Source organism: Primulina eburnea, chromosome 5 (genome assembly GCF_022965805.1).
Source record: "Primulina eburnea isolate SZY01 chromosome 5, ASM2296580v1, whole genome shotgun sequence".
Lineage (NCBI taxonomy): Eukaryota > Viridiplantae > Streptophyta > Magnoliopsida > Lamiales > Gesneriaceae > Primulina > Primulina eburnea.
In genome coordinates, this window is record NC_133105.1 from 27,243,213 (window position 1) to 27,265,893 (window position 22,681).

At 34.3% G+C, this 22,681-nt stretch overlaps 3 protein-coding genes across 5 annotated transcripts; 2 read left to right on the forward strand and 1 right to left on the reverse strand.

Annotated features, from left to right (window-relative positions):
• Positions 1-1,692: 1,692 nt before the first annotated feature.
• Positions 1,693-6,525, forward strand: LOC140833150 (uncharacterized). Its single transcript, XM_073197614.1, has 8 exons — positions 1,693-1,996; positions 2,706-3,116; positions 3,607-3,724; positions 3,918-4,212; positions 4,905-4,977; positions 5,135-5,225; positions 5,295-5,374; positions 5,953-6,525. The coding sequence occupies exons 1-8, from the start codon at positions 1,916-1,918 to the stop codon at positions 6,085-6,087; spliced, it is 1,284 nt and encodes a 427-aa protein (XP_073053715.1). The 5' UTR covers positions 1,693-1,915; the 3' UTR covers positions 6,088-6,525.
• A 236-nt stretch (positions 6,526-6,761) lies between these two features.
• On the reverse strand, positions 6,762-8,460 carry LOC140833151 (acyl carrier protein 1, chloroplastic-like). 2 transcript variants are annotated; one of them, XM_073197616.1, is made up of 4 exons: positions 8,265-8,460; positions 7,669-7,749; positions 7,283-7,405; positions 6,762-7,093 (listed from the first exon to the last, which is right to left on the reverse strand). In XM_073197616.1, exons 1-4 carry the CDS (start codon positions 8,430-8,432, stop codon positions 6,977-6,979), a joined length of 489 nt encoding a protein of 162 aa, XP_073053717.1. In that variant the 5' UTR covers positions 8,433-8,460; the 3' UTR covers positions 6,762-6,976. The 2 variants fall into 2 exon arrangements, with proteins under 2 accessions (XP_073053717.1, XP_073053716.1); XM_073197615.1 differs by having other exon boundaries at positions 8,250-8,445.
• A 10,739-nt stretch (positions 8,461-19,199) lies between these two features.
• On the forward strand, positions 19,200-22,156 carry LOC140833152 (tubby-like F-box protein 6). Of its 2 annotated transcripts, XM_073197618.1 has the most exons (6): positions 19,200-19,929; positions 20,371-20,458; positions 20,551-20,680; positions 21,001-21,165; positions 21,340-21,819; positions 21,914-22,156. In XM_073197618.1, exons 1-5 carry the CDS (start codon positions 19,609-19,611, stop codon positions 21,809-21,811), a joined length of 1,176 nt encoding a protein of 391 aa, XP_073053719.1. In that variant the 5' UTR covers positions 19,200-19,608; the 3' UTR covers positions 21,812-21,819; positions 21,914-22,156. The 2 variants fall into 2 exon arrangements, with proteins under 2 accessions (XP_073053719.1, XP_073053720.1); XM_073197619.1 differs by lacking the exon at positions 21,001-21,165.
• The last annotated feature ends 525 nt before the right edge of the window (positions 22,157-22,681 follow it).

The window sequence follows — 22,681 nt, forward strand, 5'->3', positions numbered from 1 at the left end:
TTTTATTTACAACATTTACTTCTGGAAATGCTGTTGATCCAGTATGTCGGGATTGATGATTTCTCATGAATAGCTCGTTGTTCTTTTCCGCCACAAAAAGACAGGCGATGAGTTCAGAATATCTCGCAAATCATTGTACTCTATATTGTTGCAGTAGAGTAATATTTGATGCATGAAACGTGAAAAATGTTTTTTCAAGCATTTCCGATTCTGTGACCTCATGTCCACAAAATTTTAGCTGCGAGATTATTCGATACATCGCTGAATTATAATCACTGAATTTCTTAAAATCTTGGAATCTTAACATATTCCATTCATCACGGGCGGTCGGAAGTATAACTTTCCTTATATGTTCAAATCTTTCTTTCAATCCGTTCCACAGAGCCATGTGATCTTTTTCGATGAGATATTCACATTTTAAACTTTCATCGAGATGTCGACGCAAAAATATTATAGCTTTTGTTTTTTCTTGTGATGAAGATATACCATTTTCTTTAATGGTCTCGCTTAGACCCAATGACTCAAGATGCATTTCTACATCAAGAGTCCATGTCATATAATTTTTTCTCGTGATGTCGAGCGCAACAAATTCGAGCTTTGTCAAATTTGACATGGTGGTACTAAAAAAAATTACGATGCATTTTATTAGTTAATAAATATGCAATACAAATTAACGGATAAACAACAAGTACCAGCATTTGTAAAAATAAAGAAAACACACGAGGAGGATATTCTCCGATAAATACAAGACTCGTGAGTATGATAACCAAAATAATTAAAAATAACCTTCAGAAAGTCATCTTCTTTTTTCTTCGAAAAATTTGATGAAGAATAATTTTTAGAGAAGAAGAGAAAGTTGTAGTGATTGAATGTGTTTGTGATATCATATTTATAGGACAAAAACTAGTCGTGTTGTTACCGTTTATGACCGTTGCTATACAAAAAATAAATGTATGTATTTGTATAATTTTATGGTAATAATATGATGTATATAATATTAGTCATGTTTAAATAATTATGTATATCATATCACATTATTATAATAAGGTGTCATAATTTATTTTGTTTAAAAACTTATAGGCTTTTATACTTGTCGTATCCCTTACCGGGAGTTTGATATGTCGTCTTAACATCCTCCCAGGATTTATAACAAGTTTTTGAAAATTTTATTTTTATTATTTCTAATAATAACATTATATTATAAATACACAATAAATAAATAACAATAAAATAAATATTATTACTTTTGTTACCTTTTTCTTCTGTTTGGAGCTTGAAAAATATGTAGGACTTTTAGAGCTTCGTGCTGATAACGTGTTGTGAAAAAGTAAAAATTTATGGTAAAAAGTAAAAATCTCAAACTCTCAAAATTTACCAAACTACACACTTTATAATATTTTTCTCTCTACTCAATTATGTTTTTCTTCACAAATGAGAGATCTATTTATAGAAAATCTTTACAAATAATTCGAAAATAAATTCATTATCACCTATATTATCACATACTAATTTTCAATATTTACAACTCTTATTTCAACATTCAAATATTCAATACACATATTTTAAATATTATTTTTCAACATACAGATCAATTTTATAAAAATTAAAATTTTGACTAAATTTTGTAAAAATATATTAAATTTAATTACAAGTCTGGTAAAAATAGCAAATGGAAATTGCAGAGCGCAACATGGCCATGGGCCATTTTATTTCGTTCTTGATAATAGCAGCCACCGATGTGGGTCGTTCGTACGGACCTCAGATCACCTTATTTTCTCTCCAGAGAGACGAGAGGGGGACAAGATAATTTCGCCGCTGTGCACATATCCTACAAATTTTCTGTCGATCGTGTGACACATATTTGTCCAAAGTCTTGATTGTATTCCTCAATTATTTTGGCTCTTGTTCTGTGAAAATGGAGAATCCAAAACTAGCAACGGGTGGAAATGGAATGGATAATGCAATTTCGGAGGATAAAATAGCAGAAACATCACCGGTCAGCATAATTATTAAGATATGATCAAGGGGTTGTCTGGATTTGAGGATATTTGTAAATGAGTTTCTTTATCAAGATTACAGCTTTCTTTTTGCTGAAATTGTCGAAAGTTGTCTTTTATACGTGTTGTCATCCGGATAAAATGGAATACTCTGCATGTTTGATTTTTATTAAATAGATTGCTTTTCAATTCTCGTAAAGGGTACTCTTTTGAGCTCTCTGGAAAGGGGAAAAACCAAGAAAGAGGAAGATATTGATTTATAACCAAGTTTTGCGGGTCAATTGGTCGAGAAGATTTTCTCCCTATGAAGGACCTCAGATTACTAATTTGGAGCTAGGGCGTCTACTAGATATTTTTGGTGAACATAAGGCTGTGCCCATGTTTCCTTTACATGGAAGAGAAATAATATTACTTGCTGACACCTTGTTTTAATTATTTATTTATTGTATTAATCTCAGTGAATGTCTGGTAAATCTCATGTTTTTGATTTATATATATGTTAATCATTGTTCAGATCTGAACAAAGTGATGCGGTCTTTTTGGTTGAAATAATTGCCATTTTTATGTGCACTCGAGAATTAATCATGTCCCTCGGCATGACAACCATGTCAAGCATATTATTTCTTGACACACTCTAAAGTTTCTTTTTATTTGATTATGTCATGTGAAGCAAAGTTATATTGGAGAAAAGTTTCTTTCTTTACACAGGTACACTGTCTTGGCAATGAATCCAGGAATACGAAGACAAATTCAGGGCCTATCAATCGTCGTCTGGATTTAATTCTTCAAATACCTCCAAGAACTACCAGTACTTCGAGCATCCAAACTGGCAAGGGTTTGCCTCAGTCTCCAAGTGTCTTAAATGGAAATTCTTCAGCGGGAGGGTATTTTCGTGGTTTAAGCTTTAAAAAAAGGACGACAACATTAGATGGTGAAAGAAGTCATCTTCTAAATCCAGATTCTAAGGCAACTCCTGAAAGTCCCGCCTTGAGAAATCTCATGCGAAATTTGACTTGGAAAATGTGTACGTCCCTTCCGGTGACTCCTGCATCACACTTGTCCCCTTTGATCACCACCCCTTCATCGACCATAGCACCGAGTGAAAGACAAAAAACTCAGGTAATATGAGTTATATACCTCTTTTTGGTTGATGTGAATGTCTCATTCAAGTTTGGTGACAAAGATTGATGAAAAGGTCTATAAGCATACCTTCATTTTTTTTTTCAAATTTGTGTTCTTTATATGTTGAATATGAATTAAAATTATTTGTTAAGATTGGATGCCCATTTTTGAAATCTTTTTGTGATTATAATGTTCATAAGTTTCCATCGCTACGTAATGAATATAACCTTTAAAAATTGCTGTTCACTCAATGGACTGTGGAATGTTAGTTCGGTTATTTTACCTTGTTGAACTGCTTTACCTCATCCAATATTTTTAGATGGATAAAATTAAAAAAAATAATTATCTTTCTCTGTTCCTCATCGGCTGGCTTTCCTTCAAGTCCATTACCTAAGAAAATGATTTACTGTTTATATATCTTAAAATTGACTAGAAATTAAATAAGAGGTGTGCTGAACTTTCGTAATATTTTGCATATTTACTGTAGGCAAGCACATCTCAAGCTACCGTTTCACGATCTCTCTCTATGCCTGGGAAGAATTTTGTCATTGTAAGATCTTCATCTTTTGCCACCAAGGAAAATCTTGCTACTGATAATGATGCTGGTATGTTGCATAAATATGCACTATGTTATTTTATTTCTCTTTTTATCTGTCGCAGTAAATTTCATGCATACTCTGTTAGTTCTAAATATGATTTCTCTCGGCTGTACTTCATTTTGATATTGCACTTTTGAGTTTTTTGGCTAAAGCTTTCATGACCTTCCATCTATGAAATTGATTGCTTTGTGCAAATTAGATCAAATAACACCTGAACCTGTCACGGAGGATCATGAGATTCCAGAAGAGGAAGCGGTCTGCCGAATCTGTCTTGATTCGTGTGACGAAAGAAACACACTCAAGATGGAATGCAGCTGTAAAGGTGCGCTCCAACTGGTGCATGAAGAATGTGCGATAAAATGGTTTAGCACAAAAGGAAACACCTTTTGTGAGGTCTGTGGGAAAGAAGTTTCGAATTTACCTGTTATAATACTTCGAGTCCCAAATGCTACTCAGGAAGAAAATCGGGAACAGAGCCAACAAAATTCGATTAGGTATCTTTCTCTGTCACATAAAAGCTTATACTTCCAGATTGTCACTATTCTTATTTTGTTTGACAATTGAAGTTCATCAAGTTTGCTATTAATATTATGTCATAATACAGTCCATAGTAGTTTTGCTTTACGATAGCGCTCGCTACTTAAAAGTACAGTGCGCGTAGCGCCCCATAGCCACGGGGCTTCGCGTCGCTACGCGCAATAGCGAGACGCTCGCTATTGACAACTATGATACCGTCTTTTATTAGGACTTGCTACGTTGCACTTGCAATGCTTACATGTTGCGAATCGTTTGGTTTTTTTTGTCTATGTTAGATTAATTTGATATACCAAAAGCTGTTGATGTTTTTCAGTGACAATCAGATTATTTTTGTTGGTTCAAAATTTTATTTATGATGAAAGAAAATTAAGTTCTAACCCTGTTTATAGAAATAAAAGAAGTATGGCTATTTTGGTAAATTCGTTGTTGAGGAACCAAAGATATCAAAGAAAACCTTTTGCTTAATATCTAGTATAGATGCATGTATTTCTAATGAACAAAATTCTTGTTATTGAAAAGTGTCGATGGTATTTTGATAATTTTATACATGTCACACCAAATACACCCAAATTTCTTCCTCTTGGTTAACATATGGTTATAGATTAATGCTTAAGGAACTTGACTATGTCTTTTCAATGGGTTTATCCAGTGCTTGGCAAGACTTTGTGGTGCTCGTCTTGATTAGCACAATTTGCTATTTCTTCCTCCTTGAGCAGTTATTGGTAAGTTATTTAGCAATAAGATGAAATTAATTTGGTTCGCTTACATATTATGCCACCGCCCCTCCCTTTGGAAGATCAAGTACAAACCAAGCCGTCTGACAATGCATATTCTGGATGACATTTTTATATATCTAAAGCATTCTATTTTACGTTACAGCTTCCTGACTTGAAGAGTAACACACTTATAGTTTCTGCGCCATTTGCTTTCACGTTGGGATTTACGGGATCTGTTTTTGCAGTTATCCTAGGTATGCAAATGCTCCGTGACGTTTAGTTTGGTTTGTATCTTGGAATTTACCTTTTTTTTTGTTGTGCAGCTATTAAAGAGTACATATGGACTTATACAGCTGTTGAGTTTGCACTTTTGGCCTTGATTCTCCATATTGTCTATGCACTGGTGAGAATCATTTAATTACAGCTCAAACTCATACCTAAAATTATTTTTTGTTGTCTTGTTCCCGTTTGGATTGGGAGGATTGTTGGTCCCTCGGGCCAATAATTTCTCTTTGACCTGTATGGCATAATAACCGAAACAAATTGAAGTGAGCTAAATACTTCTCGTCCCGTTTAAATTTGATCTTGAGCTCGAACGTTCTTGGGGAGCTGAGAATTTGAGTTCAACTTAAATCAAAGCTTGAATTTTACTTCAAGTTGGATCGAGCTTGATTAATTTGAAATATGTTTATGAAAAAATTATTTAGTAAAGATCACGAGCTGTGGAACATGCTAATTTTATCTCAAATTTGTTTCAAAGTATATTCGAACATTGAGTTTAATAATTTAATAATATTTTAGTTAGTTTGAAAAACTCGTGAATCAGCTCTATTCATCTGAACCTTTTGCAAAACCCGTAAAATAAAGCTAGTTTGTGACACAGGAGAATGAATGAAACCGAGCACACTTATCCTCTAATGTGCATGTTTGCTACTAATGTCTCTTTTTTTCTTATCCTACTTTTCATTGCTAATTCTGCAGCTTCACTTGTCACCAGTTTTATCGATTCTGATAGCATCAGGACTAGGATTTGGACTGACTATGTTTCTCAACTCTCTGTATATTCGATTCTTTTCGTGGCGAGTTCAAGGTGCTCAAAGCAACAATCGGGTATAAATATGACTGAATAACATAATTATGAACTGGTGTCTTAAGGATTTGGTTGCTCGATTAGACGAAGTGGGAATATATAAGAAGATGGGCTCGAACTAGCAATGAGTTGGGATGATACGCAGGCCATTGCTGAAGTCTTCAAGTGCTGCTGATGGAGAGGCCACAGTATCAGACACCGGGTATTTTAATCATGTAACGCCTGAAGGAAACGCGATTTCTTAAATGTGGTGAGTAGGAATGGTTAAATCGTGCATCTTGAGCATGGTCTCTTGAGTCAGAATCCAAAATTTGTCTCGAGTCCAAAGTCTTTGAATCCAATTAGATAAACTGTGTATTTTGTGGTCTTGTATCGGTGTATGTGCATGGAGTTGTGTGTATAAACTTATGAATTTTTTTAACAAGTTATTGTGATATACATTTTCCGTCAGGTTTGTAATCCAAGCAGGATTGTGGATTTCTCGAAACACTTTTGGTATATTAGTACAAAAAATGCACCGAGTTTTTCTTCTAGTTTAGCATAGAATCACCCGGATTGGGACGTTGTTCAAAAGAAACAAAAATCAAATAATTTACAAAAGACGATGATTACGTGAAAACGTAAGCATTTTTAAACTTTAAAACCAAATGAAAATGGATTCCTGTGGTGTTATTGCTTTAATTGTCACATTATAACACAATAGGAAAAAAGCATCTGCCTCATATTCGCTAAAACTTGAGAATACAAGTTACTCAAACTTCAATCCAAACAGGAAGAACAAGTATTATTAGCTGTAATTTAGGCATAACCCAATTCAAGCCTACCACAAAATGTAAACAAAACAAGCTAAACAAGCACAACACATTCTTTGCAGGAAGCTCCAAAGATCTGCAGTTGCTAATAAGCATTTCCGTATCAAGCCATGAGTTTCTCTATGAGATCTGCAGCATCTTGAACGGTGGTGATACTCTGGGCACTTTCTTCCTCCACGCTTATACCGAATTCCTCCTCCAGCCCCATCACTATCTCCACCTAAAAAGGTCAAGAAAACCAACTAAGAAAAGAATGATGGTAATCACACAGGATATTCCTTAGATTTTCCTGAAAAAACCAGCAGTTTGTGTTAATGTAACGTCTCCAGCATGACAGAATCGAGCAAAAGGACTAATGATGATAGAAACAAGTTTGCCTTGTACCAATTAATTTCGAGCTAAGGATTACCGTGTCAAGAGAATCAGCACCAAGTGTTGCGAACTTTGAGTCTCCGGTGACGTCCCGATCAGCAGGAAGAGCCAGTTGCTTTCTAACAATTTCACACACTTTGCTCACCGTTTCTGGTTTGGCCTGCTCGAACAAATCAGCAAGAAACTCATGTAAGAGATACACAAGTGAATAAAGAAATTAATTCCTGTCCAGATATGCCCCTTCATGTAAAATTTGAGATTCCTTGTAATTGGTGGTTTAAATCAAATGTTGATTGACAGGATTCCAATTTCTTTTCTTGCTTCAATCGGCAGTGTCTCACAGCAAGAAACTTAAGCAAGCCATGAAGAGTATGATAAAGCTTAATATGGTGAAGAACTGATAATAATCATATAAAAACATACCGCGCAGGAAACTCGGAAATGGAGGGCGGGACGTTTCCAATTCAGGAAGCCCTTTAGTGATGCCTTCCTCAGATTTGAGAGCTGTTGATCATATGTGAAACCATCATCTTAAACAGAGTTGATCGATCATGAATTGGTGGAAATAAATGCAAGCTCAAATAGCCTAAAGTAATGCCTCCAATACAAAATTCATCAAGAAATCGTCGACAACAGAACCCATGAATTTTTTGAAAAGTGGAAAGAAGTGGAAAATTCCCAAGAGTATTAGCATTAACAAAGTTCTCTTTTAATGGACTAAAAAGATGGAATTTAATCACTGGGACAGAAATAACATGATAAATGAATTTTTGTCCAAATACCGACAATCTATTAGAATACGCTAATCAAAAATCAGGATCATAACATGCAACGCTTAAAAATCTTTCCACAGATTCCCAATTCCAGAATTTCATAAGAAAATCAACCAAAAAAGAACAAAAAAAGTTTCACAAACAAAGTTCCAAAACTAAACAGAATGTACGCAGACAAAACAAAAAGAAAACACTTAAAAATACACTCCAGGCCCAATCCAAGAAACAGACATCGCAGATTGTAACCTGATTTTGCTTGAATGTACAAGAAACAGAAGAGATAATAACAGAGGAAGCAGCGAAAGACGCCATTTCTGTACGATCAAGATGAGAAGGGAAATGGATCTGAAAATGGATCGACGGGGAACGAGAAGAGGGTGGCGGAGAACACGAAGAATGTGATATTACGGGCATACAAGTGGAACCACTCCACTTTTATACACTGTTTTTCCTATTCAATCCGATTATTATTTTTTAAAATATTTATAGTATTTTTTTTACATTTTAATTGAAAATTTTAAATTTCAGTCAACATACTAGTTTATATGTATTTTTAATAATATTTATCAAATAAAATCTTCCACTTTTTTAAATTTAAAAAAAATTAACTTGAGGTGCGACGATCGTCCAATCGAGGTACGACACTTTGTGATTCTCTAATTTTCGTAAAACGATAAGCATTCGATTTTATAATCGATATCGTTTGATTATCATAAATTATAAGGAATATATGGTTTGTCGAGTACAATATTTTATTTATATCGAAAGAAGTATCAAAATATCGTATTTGGATTGCGAAATAGTTAAAAAAAATTAATACTGCATCATTGCAACAAATTATAAATTTTATCAAGCAAAAAGTGCTGGGTACGAATTATTTTCAAAAAATATTAAGAAATAATCCAAACATTGCAAAATTACCCTTTCTTCTACATGGATTTAGTCATTTAGATTAGATAAACGTCATAATCATATTTAAAAACTAACACTGAGCTATCGTTTTAGGTTTTAAAATTTAAATAATTATTTTCATGATCAAATAAAATAATGTTTGACTTGGTGATAATTACATTACGCTTTATTTTTTATTTTTTAAAATAGAAATAATAAAAAATTATCATTTAATAAATAATCACTTATCATCTTTTTTACTGAACCAAAGATAATTGGTTTTTTCCCGACAACACGTAGACTTGGCCAAAGGTCGGGTCAAACTCGGACCCGAACCGAAACCAGTCAACAGATTTGACTCATTACCGTTGTGGGGACCCGGACGCTAATTCATTCCTTAATCGTCTTTAGGAATTATTTAATCATTTATAATAAACAGGGTCTAAAATTTTTTTCTAAAATACACAGCGGAAACATAATGTAATTAGATTCAAATTACATATTAAACATAACATACAATTATTGTATGACCTACAATAAATCAACTAGGTTCAACTACATATCAGTGCTGAATCCTAAGTTGCTTCTGAAACCCGGATCTCCACGCTATCTAGTCCAGCCTCGCTCTCTTCTTGACTCTGATCATGTCCCACCTGTTGTCATGCACACATACAAACAAGACAACATCCGGATAACTCCGGTGAGATATAAATATCCCAGTATAAATCATGTATACATGCCATCATATAAACAATATAAAAGCATAAGACAGCAAATCATATCCTATATCAAAATCATGATATGAATCAATAATCAGAATAAGTCATATTCTAAACATGTACCCTGATCCGGAACATAATTCAATATCAAGAATAAATAATATTCTAAGCATGTATCAATATCAGGAACATAATTCAACATCCATCAATATCAATCGATATAACTGTCACTCAAACTCGTGACTCTACGTTTTAGACTGGATTCAATTCTAGCCTAGGGATCCCGGTTTCCAAATGTGGTGTTCCTATATCGAATTCCGTAATAGAAGGAACTCTGATCCTATTACTCGATATAACCTAAATATGGTGTTCCTATATCGAATTCCGATATAACCAATTATGGTGTTCCTATATCGATTTCCGTAATAGAGAGATTCCAATTCTATTTACTCGATATAACCAAACATCCGGTGTCCTGACCTATCCGTCATAGACTGTAGTTCTATCGCTAATATCGTTATCTTGAGACATCGTGCAATGTTCCCGTGGCGATTCCACCACTATCAGGAACTTCTGTCACAAGATTACTTATCTGATACTTGCTATCTATAATCAAGAAAACAAGTACATCAGTCAACTCAATGCAAATATCAATGTAATAAAGTAAAGTATGTGATTTAGGGAAAGCTCGAGTCAAACCTCACTCGAGTTGTGCAATCCCAACTCAACATTACTTTATACCTTTATCTTCTCGGTCTGACGAAGAAGAAAAAGTCCCGACTCTATCTCGTTCCATTCTCAATCTGGTAATATCAATATAAAACAGGCACAATATCAATAATTAACTCCCTTCTCAATTCAACACTGAATCTGATTAATCTGGATTTAATTCAAATCAACGGTTTAACGGAACAATCTGAATATTCTTGTCAATACAACCTCACCAGATATTAATTACAAATCATAACCCATATCTGATATAATCCATAATCAATTCATAATTCAAATCTGTCCCAATTTCAATCGGTATAATGAGAAAATCATAACAATTTCATAATCAGTCTGTTCTTCGATCTGGTTTCGATTCTACGATGTGTAGTATTCCCAGAACACATAATAATGATCAAATAATAATTTCTCCAATATCATAATTTCAAATGATAACAAAACTCAATAAAACTTTCGTCCTGTAGTAGCTATCGACGAGAGGATCTCATAACCATGTTCGGATTCAAAATCGGATAAACGGATTGTACAAAATCACAATTCTAGGCTTTAGGAAAATTTGTGAATTTCTTCTGAATCTTTCGGTCTTCTTTCTGATGGAAATGAGGGATTTTTACATGTATATATATCAATTAAGCATGGCATGACAAGTGTCCTCAAGTGCTAATTGCACTTTAGCTCCTGAAATCTTCACTATTTGCAAATCGGTCTCTATTCAATCTTTTCAATTCAATTCAATCCTAAATAATTGCAAACATCTTGGAATATAATTCAACACTCCATAATTCTCTAATTCAATAATCTCGGTTTAAAAAAATATCATTTTTATAATCTCGGACCTTACAATTCTCCCCCTCTAAGATACGATTTCGTCCTCGAAATCACAGGTAATCAAGTCAGATATCAACACGAAACGTATACAAGAGGTAAATCAGAAATCGTATCTCAATGAATCAATTCTGAAATTTCAATCTCATATCAGATTCTGTCTTTCAGTTATCCTCTTCGATGTCCCAACGACTGTACTGTACTTCCAACAGCGAAATATTTTTCATCCGGAAATATCTTTCTTTCATGAATCTCTGATTCCGGACAGGAATAATCATCCAAGGAGTATAATATCATAATCCTACTCGAAATAACTTGTGATGGAATCAATCGCCCCTATTGGCTATACAACATCCGTATACACCAATCAACAATTCAAAACAATCAATATCATTATCTGTTAATCCCATTCAAAAACATACTCAATCTTCGGTTTCAAATACTAACAGTCATCATCCGACATTGGTATATTTAATCCGTTTATTCTGCGTTGATTTCATTTTCTTTATCTGATCTCCGATCCTATCAGATTCAGTCTCAAGTATTATCGAAATATAAATCTCCATACCACGGAAATTGAAAGTTCTCACTGTACAACATCTCAATACTCATCTGATAGCTCTCGTTGTACGAAAATTCATAACTGACAATCAATCATGTCAATTAGTGCTAAAATCCAGCACTACAGTTCCTGGATATCCTCCAGTATTTAGATAGTTCGTTCCTACTATCGTTTCAATTTATCATTTATAGATTAAAAATCATGCTATACGTTCTGCCAAAGTACACAATCAAACGAAAATCACAGTGTGACATAATTAACTTTGGCATTTAATACAATCTAACCTCCGTTTCTGACATAAGTCCCCATCATCTGGTCATGTCTGTACCTCTTCCTGTAGAATATCACATGTACAGATTTGGACAATCGTTCAATCACAATCACTATCTTAGCAAGATTACAGTAGTGTCATCACACAATCCTTAGAAATGTACTCCCATTTCTATTTAGAAATAAATAATCAAGATCATTAATCTGAAAGTTTCTATCTTTCTGTCTTCATCTGTCAGCGATTGAGACATTTCAATACAAATTCTGACATAACTGATTTCTATCCGAATTATCACACATTTCTTGTTACCAGAATAATACTGAATCTACTACTGTGTGCATCTGACAATACCTGGTATTCGGTTCTGACTATCAAAATCAAGTTCTGAACAGTCTGATCAAACTTCTGAACTGCTTTAATCTTCAAAATCAGTTCTGACACGACTGAACTGTATATAAGCTCAACGGTTCATAACAATCGGTATCAAACACGGACTCAGAATGATAATAATATCGGATCATATTCAAAATATCAATACGCAATACTGATCTAATAACTGCATAGAACGAAATTTCTGACATTTCGAAAATTCTGTCATAGTCAATGTCGTTCTAAGCCACTGATCACGGTTTCATAGTGCTACAATCAATCAGTATACTATCTTCAGATATTACAGACTCTGAATACAATCGGTTGCAATCAAAATTCATATCCGAACATTTCTGTTAACAACAATCTCAGTTCCCAGAACATTCAATACCATTTCAATTGTTCAGTTCAATCAATCATATGCTGCGAATATATCAAAATGTCACAGATAAACCGAGCATAAAATCATCAGAACACTTTCGAGCACAGGATTTATCAACCCATAAACGGAACTGAAGTACTTTACAGAGAAACATATAATCAGATGTAACTCTAACTCTTTAGGCAATACATATTTCAACTGATATCTCAATTCTCTCAATTCAATCAGTATCAGTCTATAAGAAATTCTAAAATGAAACCCATACCTGGAATCACATCAAGGCTGAAATCATTCTCCCAGATACAGAACAACCCTGAAATCTCATCTGAAAGACTATAGCAAACTTCTTGCTACTAGTGAATCCATTCATGATAGGCTCTTCAGTAATCAACGTATATACGAGGAATTACTCCATTCCTTTCGATAATCATCGAATCATATATAATACGGATATCAAGGAATTCAAAATCAAGAATCTTTACCGTATATCATTCATTCTTTGGCCATTTCAGGTCCGAATCTTACCATCTCCTGGCAAGAATCTAAAATAGCTCTGTACTTGTTCGATATATCAATATCAATCACGCAGTCATCATCAGACAATACAAGTACAAGCTAGTCTAATTCAATCTCATTCTCAACTTATTGTCGTATATAATATATCACAGAATTCACTACTATAATTCTTTCCCCCCAAAAGGTATAAGGTCAATACTTCAGTAATACAGACCCAACAGGTACAACATATATCAATGTAACTCAGTCAAAGATAACATCAAGAATCCATTCGTATATATTAATACATATGCATCATAATCATAAAAGAACAGTACCTGCCATTAAGTTATCAAGTGTGTCCTGGGTCTGTTCCTCGATCACCACATCCAGATGATCCTGCTCCCTGAAATCTTCGGGAACCCCTCTGTGGACAAGCTTTAGCAAAATGTCCTTGCTGTTTACAGATATTGCACCTACCAGTCACTCCTTGGCATTGCTCCGTGTAATGTCTTCCACCGCAATTCCTGCAATAAACTCCAGTATAACTCGGGCTAGAACCACTGGAGCTAGATGAACCACTCAGTCCACTTCCTACTTTCTTGAATGGCTTCTTTCGAGCTTTCAGCAAATCCTGCTTTCCACTCGTATTACCGCGATCAACCCGGAGAGAAGGTTGCTCTGTCTGGGGTTGCACCGCACACAACCTTTTTAGTTGTCTAATCAGACTTGTCTCCGCTCTCTTCGCTCTACTCAGGATATCAACAAAATGGTACGGCCGCTGCATATTCATCAATGCAACTATCTCCGAGTTCAATCCTCTAATGAACTGAGCCGTTACAGCTTCATCATTCCCAGCTACATGAGGAGCAAAACACAGTAGAGTAGAGAATTTATCAACATACCCTTCAATATTCAGTTGACCTTGGCTTAAATTCTTAAATTCTACTTTCTTGTCCTCTCGGTACGATCCTGAGAAAAATCTTCGATAAAATTCAGCTTTAAAGACTTCCCATGTGATCACAGTACCACGTAGTTCTAATATTCCTTTGGTTGTAATCCACCAACTCCTTGCGGCCTCTTGTAACTGATGGGGCACCAGTTTAACTCTCTGTTCATCTGTACAATCAAGTAAATCGAACAGTATTTCTATGTCATCAAGCCAGTTCTCACAATCTTCCGACGTCTCGATACCAGTCAGAATCGGCGGCTGCAGTTACTGGAACTCTCTCAGCTTTACTTCCATCTGAGTTTCTGATACATCTATCTGATCAGACGAAGTACTACCTCTTTCTAGAATCCTTCTAAGAGGAATATCTGATAATCACAGCTGTTAGTAGTAACAGGAGACAAATCTGTCTCAATCCCAATCCTGATCAGCTTACTTCTGATCAAGAATTGGTTCTGATCCAGTTTCCAATAATACATATTACCAAATAAACTCAGATATTCAGGTAACATGTAGCTTCATATACAGTAAAAACATACTGAAATTTTAGTATATACAATGTAATTTCAACATTATATTTACTCATGTGCCATATAAATCCAGGCAGTAGAACATAGTATCATGCTAGCATACACAATGTAATTCCACATTATAATCAATCACATGCTAGCAATCACATGCAAGGAAAGAAAACTCATTCTACCCCGCTCACTCTTCTCTATCTCAGTGCTAAGGAACCTATAGTTCAAGGACCTACAGCTCTGATACCACCTGTTGTGGGGACCTGGACGCTTATTCATTCCTTAATCGTCTTTAGGAATTATTTAATCATTTATAATAAACAGGGTCTAAATTTTTTTTTTCTAAAATACACAGCGGAAACATAATGTAATTAGATTCAAATTACATATTAAACATGACATACAATTATTGTATGACCTACAATAATTCAACTAGGTTCAACTACATATCAGTACTGAATCCTAAGTTGCTTCTGAAACCCGGATCTCCACGCTATCTAGTCCAGCCTCGCTCTCTTCTTGACCCTGATCATGTCCCACCTGTTGTCATGCACACATACAAACAAGACAACAGCCGGATATCTCCGGTGAGATATAAATATCCCAGTATAAATCATGTATACATGCCATCATATAAACAATATAAAAGCATAAGACAGCAAATCATATCCTATATCAAAATCATGATATGAATCAATAATCAGAATAAGTCATATTCTAAACATGTACCCTGATCCAGAACATAATTCAATATCAAGAATAAATAATATTCTAAGCATGTATCAATATCAGGAACATAATTAAACATCCATCAATATCAATCGATATAACTGTCACTCAAACTCGTGACTTTACGTTTTAGACTGGATTCAATCCTAGCCTAGGGATCCCGGTTTCCAAATGTGGTGTTCCTATATCGAATTCCGTAATAGAAGGAACTCTGATCCTATTACTCGATATAACCAAATATGGTGTTCCTATATCGAATTCCGATATAACCAATTATGGTGTTCCTATATCGATTTCCGTAATAGAGAAATTCCAATTTTATTTACTCGATATAACCAAACATCCGGTGTCCTGACCTAATCCGTCATAGACTGTAGTTCTATCGCTAATATCGTTATCTTGAGACATCGTGCAATGTTCCCGTGGCGATTCCACCACTATCAGGAACTTCTGTCACAAGATTACTCATCTGATACCTGCTATCTATAATCAAGAAAACAAGTACATCAGTCAACTCAATGCAAATATCAATGCAATAAAGTATAGTATGTGATTTAGGGAAGCTCGAGTCAAACCTCACTCGAGTTGTGCAATCCCAACTCAACATTAATTTATACCTTTATCTTCTCGGTCTGACGAAGAAGAAAAAGTCCCGACTCTATCTCGGTCCATTCCCAATCTGGTAATATCAATATAAAACAGGCACAATATCAATAATTCACTCCCTTTTCAATTCAACACTGAATCTGATTAATCTGGATTTAATTCAAATCAACGGTTTAACGGAACAATATGAATATTCTTGTCAATACAACCTCACCAGATATTAATTACAAATCATAACCCATATCTGATATAATCCATAATCAATTCATAATCCAAATCTGTCCCAGTTTCAATCGGTATAATCAGAAAATCATAACAATTTCATAATCAATCTGTTCTTCGATCTGGCTTCGATTCTACAATGTGTAGTATTCCCAGAACACATAATAATGATCAAATAATAATTTCTCCAATATCATAATTTCAAAGGATAACAAAACTCAATAAAACTTACGTCCTGTAGTAGCTATCGACGAGAGTATCTCATAACCATGTTCGGATTCAAAATCGGATAAACGGATTGTACAAAATCACAATTCTAGGCTTTAGGAAAATTTGTGAATTTCTTCTGAATCTTTCGGTCTTCTTTCTGATGGAAATGAGGGATTTTCACATGTATATATATCAATTAAGCATGGCATGACAAGTGTCCTCAAGTGCTAATTGCACTTGAGCTCCTCAAATCTTCACTATTTGCAAATCAGTCCCTATTCAATCTTTTCAATTCAATTCAATCCTAAATAATTGCAAACATCTTGGAATATAATTCAACACTCCATAATTCTCTAATTCAATAATCTCGGATAAAAAAAATATCATTTTTATAATCTCGGACCTTACAACCGTGGCCAAGAACCTCCCTAAATCGGTCACATTATGGTTTACGAGTGTAAACTCATTGATTCGTCGGGTTGGACAGGTTTGATCCGACGCGTTGACCAATTTTTTATATATATTTTAGATGAACAATCACGATCTGTTAATCAAGTGACCGTTACAGATCTATAATCATGATTACGTGATCATTGTCGACCGACGGTTCGACCGTTATTTTTTTATATATAAAAACAATTGTTTTAAATCAACGGCCACGATGACGTGGCCGTTGTGAAACGAACAAACCTGTCAGGTCTGCCCGAACCCAGACCGGTGAGTTGACCTTTGAAAATTTTTTTTTGTCCGAAATTTTTTGTATAAATACTCCCCACCCCTTCAATTTTTTCAAACAATTTTTCTCTCAATCTCTAATTCTCAATTGTTTCTTGATTATCAAAATACCAAGTCTCGATTATTAGTTTATTGTCAATTGTTTATTTCTTTTTATAATTACTTCAATTTCAAATTTATACAAATGGCTGGAGCCGGATCAAGTCGTAGTGGTGGCAAATGAAAGGGAAAGGGCATCATGCCACCCGAGTTCAAGCACCGCGATTTTCTTTCATTCAATATCGATGACTATGTCTTGATTTTTCCAATGAAGAACATCAAGAATATGAACAAGAGGCTTAATAAACACGTCATAATCAAAGTCGAGAAAGTATGAGCAATTCGTTATCCGAGTATTATATGAGTAGTGACAGCTGCACAACAAGATACTTATTAAATTGGCAAAAACTTGTCTGAAACGATCTCACGGGTCGTATTTGTGAAACGAATCTCTTATTTGGGTCATCCATGAAAAAGTATATTTTTTTATGCTAAGAGTACTACTTTTTATTGTGAATATGGGTAGGGTTGACCCGTCTCATAAATTAAGATCCGTGAGACGATCTCACACGAGACTCACTCAAATTGAATTTTAGCAAAATGTGGGTTTCGTGTCAATTCCTATAATTGATTTTGAAAATGAAATATATGACTTACAATTTTATGCCTCAACGTAATAAGCAAGAATATTGTATATTTGCCGTTGAGATTATTTGATTTAACCAAGCACATCATCGATTATATTAATAGTTCGATTCTATTGTCATATGAGATTTATTTTAATGACGATTTATTTTAATAACATAATTTACATATTATTACATTAGTCACGAATTTATTAGTAGAAACCGAAAGGATATAATAATTATATATTCAACAAATGATTTTGCCTTCCAACTTACTTATATTTGGCACGTTCTTACTTCCAGCACCAAATTAATTATTGAACACTGATATCATTTAAATTTCTGAGTATCAAATAATTATTGTTATTTTAATACGTTTTCTGCAAGTGAGATAAAATAATCTTAGGATATTATATTTTTATTCCATAGAATAAATGTGAAATATTATTCTAAATGTTCGATCAATTATTTAACCACAATTAACTAAAGAAAGTTTAAATGTTTATATGGCGTACGTTGGTGAGCACCTTGATTGAGTTGTGAACGTCTGATTTCGTTATAATCAAGTCTCGAATTATATATAAAACAATTAATATTAAATTCTTGACAAAAACTTGTATGAGACGAGACAGTCTCACGGGTCGTATTTGTGAAACGAATATCTTATTTGAGTCATCCATGAAAAAATATTATTTTTTATGCTAAGAGCATTACTTTTTATGGTGAATATGGGTAGGATTGACCAATCTAACAGATTAAGATCCATAAGACGGTCTCATAGGAGACTCACTCTAAATTCTAAATTCTTATAAAAACTTGTTCGAAAGTGAACCTGATAATTAACAACAAAAATTAATGACTTAGTTTTATTAAAAATGATGGCTCATAAACAATCGAGTCTTTGATTGGACATTTCAACATTTTCCAGTCAAATTTTATCATTGAAAATTTTGATTATATGTCTAATTAGCTAGGATCACTATTCACAAGTCAAATTTGGATTTGTTACAAGATAGAATTATTATTTTCAGAATTTTTTATTTATTAATCATAAAATTGTAAATAATTTCTAAAAAAAATATTGAAATTAAGAAGTAAAATAAAAAAATTAAACTATAATTTATTGAAGTGCAATAAGCCAATTATCAGCAAGAGAACAATTAAATTACCACACACACACACACACACACACACACATATATATATATATATATTTTATTCGAAGTGGGTCCCATCGTGATGATCCATATCCACTTACCGCTTGAATATATTATCTGATATGTATCTTAATATTTCAACGAATACCATAAAAATTTGGTTCGAATCCTTTCGCTTAGCGAAATCACATCTCACCAACTTTTTCTTGTCTGTCAGACCCAATTTGCTTCCATTTCGCATCAGATTATGAGAAGAATTAGGAAGTCTGAATCCTTATTTTGAATGTTGGATTTCCACCTGTCAAGCGCAGTTTTTTTTGGGTTGTATTTTCCCTTTTCTGATCCAGATTGGTCGTGTGCTTGTGGGATCTTGATTTTCCCTTGAATTTTCTCGAAGATTAGTTCGTTGCTTCGTGGATTTTCCCAAGAGCCTGAGTCTTGTTCTTTGTGCTCTGTGAAGCCCTTCACTGAGTAGGAATATAGGTAGAAGGCACACTTGATTTTGGTGGGATTTTTAGAAAATTAATGAATTCGAAGAAATTGAGTTTATGCAATGATACTGGGATTGAAAACAAGGTCACGTAGAGTGGTCCAGGACAGCTCGTTTGCTGGGATTGAGAAAGCAAAATCTGATATAATTAAAAACCATGCGGGCGAGAATGAGAAGGAAACTTGTAATTTTTGGTCCGACCTGCCGCCGGAGCTATTGAGGGAAGTGTTGATGAGAATCGAGGAGTCTGAATCCAAATGGCCCCGGAGAAAGCACGTAGTGGCGTGTGCTGGTGTGTGTAGAAGCTGGAGGGAGGTGATGAAGGAGTTGGTTAAAGTCCCTGAGATTTCTGGGAGAATCACTTTTCCAATTTCTGTGAAGCAGGTCTGGTTTTGGGGTATAAAGCTTGTTTCTTGATTCATCGTTTGGTTTGTTCTGTAACTTTAGCTCTTGATTATTGGTTATGCATGGTTGATTTGATTTCTTGAGTTTTCTAGTTTTCTTTACCAGTTTTTGTGTGGTTGTAACTTTTCATAGTCGAAAATAATGTTAGTGTGGATTGCACGTTCTGTATGTCGATATGTTGCTTTGATCATCTTATGCCTTTGGTAGACAATGAATGTAATTTGTGTTCCAACTTTGTTCACGGTTTTCACCAGAACATAATGATTTTTGTGGATAAGGGTAACATCAAGAGATAAAAAGCTTATATTTGGATGTATTTTTTCATGTATAGAATTTTAATTTCTGGTCGTAGGGGGATGGTGACCGAGATTGGGATTCGACTTTGGATGTTGCTTAAGTAACTCTTTTCTGTTCTTGCAGCCTGGCCCGAGGGAGTCTATTTTTCAGTGTTTTATAAAGCGGAATCGTGACACTCAAACATATAATCTTTTTGCAAGTTTAAGTCAAGGTACATAGCTGTTGTATTCTCAACTTTGTGTCGCTGACTATTTGTAGGTACACATCGTTCACCTAGATTTCTATGTTTGCTGTGTGTGGCAGCGCTGGCTGATGATGGCAAGTTTCTTCTTGCTGCTCGTAAGTGTAGACGAGCCACGTGTACTGATTACGTTATCTCACTACAAGTCAATGATATGCAGAAAGGAAGGAGCGCGTATGTGGGAAAATTAAGGTGCAGTTTACTTCTAGAGCTTGAGTAATACGAATATCAAAATTTGTTGGATCAAGTGCTCAGTCATGCAATTAAAATCAGAGTCAAGGTCACATTTTTTATTCCCTCCCACAAGCTGCAAATTAGAAAGATTTTGGGAAAGAGATTGCTTGGGAATGTCCTGTATATGTCTACCTATACAGTATAGTGAGTAAAACGTGACACTTGGACTCCTGAATTACAAAAGGCTTGAGCTAAAAGTAAAACGTTACTATCTGGCAGACGCTTAGTGCTTTACAATTCTTGTTTTTATAAAAGACTCAAGGTTTTTATTTCTCCAGATCTAATTTCTTGGGAACAAAGTTTATTGTGTACGATGCTTTGTCCCATCATTCTGAACCCAAAATGTCAAAAAGTCAGCCCACTCAACAAACATATTCACGAGTTACTACTGGCAGCTATCCGGTAGCTCACATCTCATATGAGTTGAATGTACTGGGAGCTAGGTAAGAAGAAAATGTCTATTGTTGCATGATTTATTGGCGTTTGAGGTGAAATTGTACTCTCTAGTCCAATTAATCGTATTTTTGTAAACAGAGGGCCAAGAAGAATGCATGATTTATTGGCGTTTGAGATGAAATTGTACTCTCTAGTCCAATTAATCGTATTTTTGTAAACAGAGGGCCAAGAAGAATGCATTGTATTATGGATGCGATACCCGCTTCTGCAATTAGACTTGGAGGAGTTGCTCCCACTCAGATGTATTTTCCTAGCACCAGTCTCGAGTCCCATCCTTCATTCCCATTTTTCCGTTCTAAATCGAACTGCATGGATAAAACATCATCTGGATTTTCAAGTAGCAAAGGAGATGGTTCACTTATTTTGAGGAATAAAGCTCCCAGATGGCATGAGCAGCTCCAGTGCTGGTGTCTGAACTTCCATGGTCGCGTCACTGTTGCATCAGTAAAAAACTTTCAGTTGGTTGCTTCTCCAGAAAATGGGCAAGTTGGACCGGAACATGGTAAGGTCATCCTTCAGTTCGGAAAAGTCGGGAAAGATGTGTTCTCTATGGACTACCGGTTTCCAATATCAGCTTTCCAGGCTTTTGCCATATGTCTTAGCAACTTTGACACGAAAATTGCTTGTGAATAATTCAGCTGGTATGCATCTAAATTTCCTGCATTTATCTTCTTGTAAACGTGTATGTATATACACGGATTTGATATTTGGTATATTACTTGATAATCGGTGCAGATATCTTGTTCTTCGCACAGTATCAAGTTCTGGCAGGAGACAGGAACAACTGAACAAGACCATCTCATTTCGTATGTTTTACAACTTTAGTTTGCTGTAATAAAAGCTTTGGTTTGCTTTGTAGAACAACATTAAATATGGATGTGAATGATTTGGAAAATAGGAAGTTTTACTCAAATTTTTCGGCTCGGAGATTTGTTTCTTCCATTCGTAATCTGTATAAATTTATTTCTAGTCTTTCTGCTCTGGGATGTAGCATCCAAATATTTCATGTATGTAGTTCAGTTTAGGATTTTTTTACAGTAATATGAAGCACGTAAATATCATTTATATAATAAAAATTAAAATTTTGATTTTCTAAATCATTTTGTTATTTATCTTAGTTTAATTTTTTGTTATATCAAATAAATTAATTAAGAATTTATATAATTACTTTTAAAATTGTTTCCCAAATTAAAATTCTAAGTTGTTGAATCCATTTCATTATAATAACCTAAAAATTAACTAATTTATATATTTTATTAATATATAAATCATAATTTACATAATTAAAGTATATTAATGATAAATAATTATCAATTTAAAATACTACTGTAACTCATCAAAATAATATCAAAATTAATGAAATAATAACATTGATAGTAAAATATAACTCATAATATTTTGTTTAAATAATATTTAAACTCTTACGAACTTTTATATATTTCGTTTTTAGAATTCTATATCATATATAATTAACTTTATATCGGAATCGATTTTTTGTAGACT